We start from the raw sequence: 9,953 nt of genomic DNA, 5'->3' as shown, positions 1-9,953 counted from the left end.
ATCCTTCATAGTACTCCTTTTCTGGCATGTTGCTATGATTTTGGTGTCTAAATATAAGTAAATAAGCTCAAAATATTTGTCATATATTTCATGCTGAGATGAAAAACTGTTTACCAAGCAAAAGAAAGTATGAGCCATTTAAAGCCCACTCCTAATATCAGAGACGTGCGTGAATTATGAATGAACAATGGAGCGGGGCTATCATAATTGAAACTAGAGTTACCGTACAAAGTTTATTTACACGGGAAATTATTATGAAAAGACTTTTCTAACTAAGTCAAATAATTGAAAGGTTCGAGCGGTTAGACAAATTCCGAGGGCACATTACTTTAGGTTTTGTCGTTGGCATATGCATTGCACACCGACATCGCCTGGCTAATAATTACTTTGTCAGCAGAGCACAGTGTCTGAGTGCTATGCACGAGTTTGATATGAGAAGAAAATCTTTGGATAGCGGGGTAGAAAATGATGAATATCTCCCGTAAATGATTTCGTATAAAGAAACCAGATGTGGTTCCTTGCGCTTGAATATATATTTTGAACAGATATGATAGTCATTAGTTTGCGTCTTGAGAGAGTAGCTTGCGTCTTGAGTCAAAAACAGACAATAAGGCCAAAAAAATAAATTGTTGTGTTGCCCTCACAAGGCAAAAATCAAGAGGACCGGACGGTCGGAATTTTTTTTTTAATTATATTTTTTATTTTATAACATGCTATTTCTAATATTTTAAGGTTACAATGAGTGGCTAACAGTATTGTACACTAAAATTTCCACAAAAAATTAAAGAATGAGCATTTAAAATGCCAAAGAATTGTTGAAAATGCACTTTTGTTGTGACTGAAAATGTTAAAAATCTGACTTAAAAAAAAAAAAATCTGAATTTGAAATCTGAAAAAAAAAAAATTAGGGTCGGTATTCTTTTGTACACTAAAAAGCTTTTCCAGAATTTTCAAAAATCGGACCGGTCGGGTGAGGGCAACACAACAATTTTGTTTTTGGCCTAATTCTGAGTTATATGTGCCGAATTATATAGCGCAGTGTATAGGCCAATCGTAAAGGTAACTAAAAGCATATGACTTATGTCGTACCTTGCTCGACTGACACAGAGCGAGGTCAGTCACCGAGCTAATCGGGGCTATTGTCAGTAGCCTTAGTCAGATGTCCTTCGGCCTATTGTGCGACTCAAAACTATTAAACAGGTCGATACAAAATGGCCATGCGTGGCGGTGGATTCAACCTACCATGGCAATTTCTGCCATGAAGATATCGGGGCGATGACACTGTGCATTGCTCTATTACGTAGTCTATCACGGTAGTCTTTATACATTTATTTTCTATTCCAGAATTCTACTCATCAGAAAAGCATTTCAAGATGGACAAGTTGGCCATAGTTCTTAGTATCATCATTGCCAATTCTGCCTTGGGATCAGCTAATGTAAGTATACAGCTTGATAAAATATATTATATCAAAACTATGCCATTATACGGTAATTGTAAGTTTAAAGGTCAAATGTACATTAGGTCTATAGGAGGTTTTCTTACGGAGAAACATGATTCTATTCGTGATTAAAGAGTTTAACTTCAACACTACACTATTTTTCGCTCACCTGGAACGTTTTCACTAGTTCGACTAGCGTCTTCAGCAGATGGTGATGCTGTGATGGTATCTTGTCTACGATCGGGATAACCTTCACTGATGACGTCATATATGATTGACAGAATGACGTCATAGGATGTTACGATGTAGCGGCGCCCCCCCCCCCTGGCCATCAGTAGGTTGTCCCAAATTGGGTCTATTTCGAGTCCTTTGTCACGATTCAGTCTCGGTTTCTGAGTTCTTATGTGTATAGCTTCCAGAACTCTGCGGGAATATTCTTTTTGTTCCCGTTCTAGCACTTTTACATTTTCCCAGTCAATCTGGTGTCCTTTTGATCTGACTACGTGTCACTGGCCACTGATTTGGAACTGCCGGCAGTGGATTTGTGTTCACGAATCCTTTTCTCTAACTTCCTGCCAGATTCGCCGATATAACTTGCATCACAATCAGCGCAGGTGATCTCATACACAATACCAGATTGCTTAATGGGTTCTGTCTTGTCTTTTGGGGCTACTAAAGCACTCCTAAGCGTATTTTGTGGTTTGAAATTGGTAGAAAATCCCGCAGTCCTAAACGCTCTGCGTAACTTCTCAGAAAGGCCTTCTATATGTAAGGCAAGGTGACAAAACCTTTGTTGGCCGTCTCCGAGTCCGGGTTCTGAGAAGCGCGGTCTTTCTCCTTGGGCTGGCCGCGGAAGAAAGTCCAGTCTTTATATCCACAGTTCCTTATGGCGTTTTTAACATGAGCGATCTCCTCCTCCTCTGTTTGATCTGTCACAACAGTTTCCGCGCGATGAAGTAGCGTTCTCACAACACTGAGCTTATGTTCAAGTGGGTGGTGAGAAGAGAAGTTCAAGTATTGCTCTGTATGTGTGGGTTTTCTGTACACCTTAACTTTGAGAGTTCCGTCATGTTGGCGACAAACTAAGGTGTCGAGGAATGGAAGTTTACCGTCTTCTTCTTCCTCCCGCGTAAACTTTATACTTGGATCAATGTTATTGATGTGATCAGTGAATTCTCCGATGTGCGTAGACTTTATCACCACGAAGGTATGATCTACATATCTTTTCCAAATACGCGGCGGGTGGGGGGCAGATGTTAACCATCTGAATATCCACTCGTATATGATTCTATTCGTCCTCCCTATTATTGTAATGCTTCCGCAGCAACTGTCATCGGTGTTGTTAGAGACTGGAACCAGTTAGCCCTTTCTGGTTACTCAAAAGGCTAGAGCAAATATTGTACCGTCCAAAAAGGATTGTTAAGATGCATAGGCCTACACGATCAACATATTGATCAATATTGGGGATTCTTGATGGAGGAGTGGATACAAAATCTGCTATTATTTTGTATCCACTCTTGTATCTAGGGTCTTTGATATTTATCAATAAGATTGAACATATAGGCCGCCCTACGACGAAGTGAAAGACGTAAAAGTTTGTAGAAATTGGCCTATAGTTGGGCCAGGGGTAGTGTGAACCGTAACCCTCTCCTATTATGGCGAGTTCATACGGGAAGATCATTTAAAACAAACAAACAAATATAATTCCTGATAATTATTATTTATATTTCTTTCAAATACTTGTTAAATACCAGGATATCACTGCGAGTCCCGTCTTTAGTTTTTCACCTCCAGGTCTATAAAATGTGTAAAAATGTTATTCCCGACGAGCCAATATCGATAACGTATAAAAATGTCGAAAGGCATGAGCAATCGTGCGCCATTATTCGTGATTCTTTTTTCCGATGACGGCACCCGACCGTATTCCAGAATGTAGTGAACAAAACTCTGTACACCCCCGGAGAGATGATGTGTTTTGCGACACCCGACAGGCGGAAGTACCCCCTGGAATAGTGCATGATGGGAAATAGTGAAAAGGTCTATAAGCGGGTTTCTTACGGAATCATAGGCCTACATGATATTCTACTAGTCTTCTACTCATTAGGCGGAGGCAACGTATTTAACGTTAGCTTTGGATATTTAATTATTTTATTAATTTTACACCCGGGTATGTTAGGTGGAAAATGAAGAAAATAATTAAATATCCCAAGCTAACGCCAAATATGGCTCCTCCGCCTAATGCTTCCGCGCCGCAACTGTCGTCAGAATTCATGATATCCGGGCATGATATTTATTATTTATATTTCTTTCAAATATCATATTTGTTAATTACCAGGATATAAATCTTCAGTGCACATCATCAGCACCATCAGCAGCTGGAGTGACGTATATACGATGGGGGCGCACTACTTGTCCCGAAACAGCGGAATTAGTATATAGTGGTAAGTAAATTACGGGGGGGGGGGGGCACTCACTAGAAAGAATAAGTACAGAGAAAGGAAAAGAAAGGAATGATAAATAAATGTAGGCCTTTTATTATAGAAACTAAACACAGCCCCCCCCCCCCATAGGCCTAACACTAACAGCACTATAGGCAGCCATTCGATGATGTCAATGCCATTATGCGTTACGTAATTAAAACGCCCAGTTAGATGATGTATTTCACACCTGCCAAGCACAAGTCACCCAATTTCGAAAATTGGACGTTGAATGAATATAAATTGGAAATTAACATTTTTCAATATGTCAGAGCTCAAATCGGACACAATGGAACAATAGACCCTACAGTGCTTTGATTGTCTTGAGGAAGCCGTATCATGGTCTACAGCCTGTCTCAAAAAAAATTCTGCAAGTGAAAAGCGCCCTCTGTGGCAATTAGAAAATACCGTTGTCACATGATGCTTACATCAACGTCAAGGGCACAGTCTTAGCTCTCAAATACCGTTTGTTCTGTTCAATTTGCTCTTTTAAATCTCGAGATATGTTTAGTTAACAACCAAAGGGTAAAATCACAATTGTGCCACTTTTACTAGAAATAGGGCTGTACATGTAAGTCAATGATAGCTGTTGATGCGTCTAATGCACTCCCCCTTCGGGGCTCGTGCATTAGACGCATCAACATCGTCGCGCGTGCATTATTTTGTCTAATTTCATGAACTTGTCAAAGTTCATTAACCTATAAGTGTGCAATATTTGCTTGTCTTTTAACATGTATTGAATGACAAAGAGAACATTATTTATGATAAAATCATTGACATGCACATGTATTTAATTTTCATCAGAATGTGAAATATTTATTTATCGTTTAATTTGTGGAAAAAGAGAATCATTATACCTTTATCATGATAAAACAGTAAAAACAATTTTGTATTGTTGTGTAATTAATGCATTCTTTTGATTTCACGATGGAACTCTTGATAAACTTGATGCTATCAATCATTGATTTACATGTACATCCCTCTTCCCTAGTATAGTAAAAGTGGCACAATTGTGATTTTACCCTTTTGTTGTTAAGTAAGCATATCTCGAGATTAAAACAAGCAAATTGAACAGACTAAACGGCATTTGAGAGCTAAGACAATGCCCTTGACGTTGATGTAAGCATTTTGTCACAACGGTATTTTCCAATTGCTAAAGAGGGCGCATTTTAGTTGCACAATTTTTTTGAGACATGCTGTATATAGAAGCTGCGTGGGCATGGTATGAGCCTAAGCAATTTCATCATGGACACTGCGCACTTATTAGCTCTTATTGTTATTTGTTGCAGGCGTAGCGGGCGGTGCTAAAGGAGCGAGCCTGGATAGTGCCCCTAACAGTGGAGCAGGACCTGATGTACCGGGTGGAGGTTCCAATTATCTATGTTTACCAAGTAAGCCTCAGCTACGCCAATCGGTTTCAGGCATTCAGGATACCAGAGCACGAATCTATGCGGTGAATTACCGCTCGGGTGATCCAGGTGCACTAAGGAAACGGCATCATCACGGAGCCCCATGCGCCTTCTGTCAAAGCCGAGAGGGTCGATCACAATCCTTTATGATGCCCGCGACCACGCAATGCCCGACTGGTTGGACCAAGGAGTACGATGGTATCTTGGCCGCAGCTAGATGGAATCATCCACGAACCGAGCATGTCTGCCTTGACCGAAACCTCGAGAGCACAGGCAAAACGGAGAGCGATGACAACAGGGCTCCAATTTCTTACTTTTTTGAAATCGAAGTTGGTAAAGATAGTGGTTTCCCTTCTGCATATAAACCTGGCGACGATTTGGGTTGTGCCATTTGCACAATGTAAATTGTGTCAATCCATTAAGTCAACACCTCCCCTATCATCTTTTACTGGGGTATTGTGAATTTAATCGGAATAGCCAATTAATTGTCGACTATTGTGACAAGCACTTGACTTGTATAGAAATAAAGGCACTCTATTTTCCTGAATAACATATATTACCCCGTGATTACGCCCACTCCCTAATAAATGCTCAAATCTGAATATGAGTCTGACTGTCGTCAATGGACCTTTTCGGTAAATCCCATAAGCCTTCATAACACTTTTTTTAATTTTCTGCCCAAATATGTGAGTGTGACTTCGACAATTTATTTCAATTACTTAGACAGTTATATCAGACTTTTACTTTTACTGTATCAGTGAGGTTAAATATCTTTATCAATACGTAAATCGTATGCATGCACATGGACATGAGATCATAACAGACATATTGAATTGCATTATAGATACGAGGAATGTCCTTCTGATATCGATATAATACAAATATTATGGCAAATTATTAAAAATTTATATTTTTCATAATTTTGATATTTAACAGTCCTCGAAGTTAGCTTTAATCTAATTATGTACTTAATGTGTATGCCCGGGAGTGTATGTAGCTGGGACGAAAGGCGACCATCAAAAATATCAAAATTATTTCATATCAGAAAGACATTCCTCGCATTCTGAATGCAATTTGATATGTCTGATGTGCTCTCATGTCCCACAAAAGTATGTTGCTATCCGATCACTTAAAGTAGTCGTAATCGTGATAGATTCTTATTAAATCGTGCTCTTTGTGTTATCGATCATGTTGAGAGAACTAAGCGTAATGGTGATCAATTCGTATTAAATCTTGATGTTGGTAATTGATAGTATTGTTTAAATTAAAATACCTAAATGTGATACTATTGATCAATTCTTCTTGATGCTTGCAATACGCGGATTTAGGGTTTATCTACCGGAAGTCAATTTGTGCCGAAATTCCTTCCCACAATGCAATATGCGCATTGCATAACAAAGAATATTGATTAACCGCCGAACACTATCGATTGTATGTTATGCAAAACGCTTTTTGCATTGTGGGAAGGAATTTCGGCACAAATTGACTTCCGGTAGAGAAACCATAAATCCGCGTAATGAAAAAAGCTAAACGTAGGCCTAATGGGGATAATTCTAATTGTTTAGAGGTTAATGACTTTGTTTCAAATGACAAAATTAATACCAATGTAGCCGAGGTTTATTTTTCAAGAGAACAATATCCGACCCCAAAGGGAGAGTGTAAAGCCAAATCGGCATTGGAAGTTTGCAATGCATCGCGGGACAGTGTTTTTTTCAGTTTTTGGATACTTTGCCCTCTGACCTATCAGGAAATAGTTATTTGTGCGTACAAAATATTATTTAAAATGTTTGTCTAGAATAAAAATTGTTAAAAAAAACATGATTGATTCATAAATTAATTATTTCAAATTCCTATTTTTACTGATAACGTTTATAATAAATGAATGAATAATAATTACAGCAATTTACCCGATATGTCAGATGTCAAAGTGTCCCAAAACTCAATAGCGCAGCGTCATAGGGACACGTACGTGCCCCCCATCGATTGCAAAATTTAGGAATTCCCATAGGAAAATAGTCTTGTTCAAGGCCTTCTAAGATTTCCTCCCATCCCTCATGATCAGCACTCTGTTCAGCATATCTATACATGTATGGCGCGGAACCATTTTCGGGCTCGCCAAGTCAATGAGGGCCACAGATTACGGCTACTAATGACCTACTCGGACTGAGTTTACGAACCACCAAAACAGGCTCGAGTTCAATCGTTCAATTTACGCATGATTATAACTGAGACTAGTAAATCAGTTGGTTTATTAGTCTCAGATTATAAGCAGCCTGCAGCCGCACATACCGACATCGCCCGGTTAATAATTACATTAGTACAGCCAGAGACACTGAAATGAATACACGGGATCGATACACGTAAATGTGCTATGCACGATTGATATTCAGACGATAAATCTTTGGATGCCGGGATAGAAAATGATGAATATCTCCCGTAAATGATTTCTATAAAGAAACCAGATCTGGTTCCTTGCACTTGAACATATATATGTATGTGCAACAGATATTATCGTCGTTAGCTAGCGTCCTGAGAAACTAGCGTGCGTCTTGAGCTGAGAAAGTGACCAAAATTCAGATTTTAAATAGCGCAGCTTAGACCCTCGTGGAGGTAGTCTCGGGCCAGACTGTATGTGGCTATCACGAACATACAGGATCGACGAGTGTCAGGCAGTCTAAAAGGCAGTCTATGTATGCTCGCTGACCGTACAGAGGTCAGTCACAGGCTAATGTCATTAGCCTTAGTCGGATGTCCTTCGTTTAAAAACTATTAAACAGGTGGGAACACAATGGCCATGCGTGGCTGTGGATTCAACCTACCATGGCATTTTCTGCCATGAAGATATCGGGGCGATGACACTGTGCTGCAGTCTGTGGCCCTCATATCATGGACTTGGCGAGCCCAACAGTGATAGGATTCAAGTGCTGGTCATGAGGGAGGAAACTTAGAGGGCCTTGAACAAGGCTAATAGAAAAATTGCCAAAAAACGGCTTGTGCCCCTCCAATCAGACCCGGTGCCCCCAATCATAGTCGGTGCCCCCCCCATCGGATGCCCACGCTACACAATTGAATATATGAATACAAAAGCCACCTAAGTCCATACTTTGGCCAAATTGAGTTAAGCATGGGCAATTGTTGCTATACATAGGCCTGTCATATGCATGAAAGAACAACTCAAATTCATTCTCTGTGTCTATTGGGCATGTGAAAAATAGCATGTATGAAAGAATCACCCAATTCCATGATTTGAGTCTTGTAACACATTGATTGAAATCCAGTATGTATAAAAGTCCACTTGTAACACATTCATTGCTAGAGAATGACTTTTGAACAAAAAATGGGTTTAATAAAGGAAAGTGTGTGGTTTATATTACATGGCAGAATGCTTATCGACATACATACCTGTGTGCTTTATTTTGTATTATCTTACTAGTGGTAATCTCATTCTAACATTGTTGTCTTTGTATATGATTCAAAAAACCACCTAAGTCCAAAATTTAAAATGAACCCCACGAAGTCCCTGAAATGCTAATCGTCATACCTAATACAGGTTAATCCACTCATTTGCACGTAAAACTTACCATATTGACCAGTTAAATCTAACTGAAGGAATTAAAACGATACACGGGTTTTTCTCTCAAAATAACTTCGCATGGACTTAGGTGGCTTTTGTATTCATGTATTCAATTGCAAACTGCTCTCAAAAACCGAAAGTTACAATGCCGATTGTGCTTTTTGTGATGTAAAACAAAAATACTGTAGTTGTCATTTGACAAAATCATATCTGGTCATTAACCTCATAAACAAAAGTGTTGTTTGTTAAAATAGCTACGGTAACCATAGTGATGGTAAATTCTCATCTTGATACTTGTAATCGATAGTGTTGCTTGTTAACCGAAACATAATCCTTACCTATATTAAATCTTGATGCTGGTGATTGGTATTGTTGCAGGTGTCTGCCTTTCGTCTCTTTCGTCAAAATATTCATTTGGAGGCAAATAATTTACACTTCTAGATGGGATAATATCACAAAATTGAATCCAGAGAAGCCGGACTCCCTACCACTACGCCACAGACTTCTATAAACATCAAGAAAAGAATGCTTGCGATATAGAGGCCTTGCATGTGAGTCGTATCATCCCGTAAATATGGCGGACTACTCAAATGCATTCAACAAAAGCATGATTGCAGGCCTTGCCGTTTGAGGCGAGCGATCGCTCTCGCTCGCCACCGCTCGCCCAAACTCGATTTCTAGCGACCGATTTTCCACTCGCCATAACTATCACTCGCTGCGAATCTCCCAAAATTAGCAATTGAATCAGCCAATTCAGCATTTAATCGTTTCTGTGCCCTGCCAAGCGGAGAAAGTCACAAATTTTAGCGCGCTACTCGCGCATTTCAAAATAAGTTCATAAAATACCGTTTCAAGACCAAAGCTCTACTTGATTATACCAAATAAATGGTATTTGTGAAAATTCGACCACTCGCCTAGCATCATGCTAGCGAGTGATTAACCACTCGCCTTTAAAATCTAGACGGCAAGGCCTGGATTGCAATCTACCGTGACAGTCCGTCTCACACACACATAACCATGCACTACGATCAAATAGGTTGATGACAACATTTGA

General features: G+C 39.5%; 1 protein-coding gene across 1 annotated transcript; it reads left to right on the top strand.

Moving 5' to 3' along the window:
• Positions 1 to 1,373: 1,373 nt before the first annotated feature.
• Positions 1,374 to 5,729, top strand: LOC140141300 (short-chain collagen C4-like). Its single transcript, XM_072163129.1, has 3 exons — positions 1,374 to 1,436; positions 3,775 to 3,880; positions 5,206 to 5,729. Exons 1-3 carry the CDS (start codon positions 1,374 to 1,376, stop codon positions 5,727 to 5,729), a joined length of 693 nt encoding a protein of 230 aa, XP_072019230.1.
• Positions 5,730 to 9,953: the final 4,224 nt, after the last annotated feature.

Source organism: Amphiura filiformis, chromosome 2, assembly GCF_039555335.1.
Source record: "Amphiura filiformis chromosome 2, Afil_fr2py, whole genome shotgun sequence".
Taxonomy (NCBI): domain Eukaryota; kingdom Metazoa; phylum Echinodermata; class Ophiuroidea; order Amphilepidida; family Amphiuridae; genus Amphiura; species Amphiura filiformis.
Note: the sequence above shows the minus strand (reverse complement) of the source record. Positions and strands in the feature narration are given on the sequence as shown.

What these genes read in the sequence shown, in the direction of transcription:
- LOC140141300 (XM_072163129.1), top strand. Translation starts at nt 1,374, where the DNA reads ATGGACAAGTTGGCCATAGTTCTTAGTATCATCATTGCCAATTCTGCC. An exon ending in CTGCCTTGGGATCAGCTAAT is followed by an intron (nt 1,437 to 3,774) that starts GTAAGTATACAG and finishes GTTAATTACCAG; the next exon opens with GATATAAATCTTCAGTGCAC. An exon ending in AGCGGAATTAGTATATAGTG is followed by an intron (nt 3,881 to 5,205) that starts GTAAGTAAATTA and finishes TATTTGTTGCAG; the next exon opens with GCGTAGCGGGCGGTGCTAAA.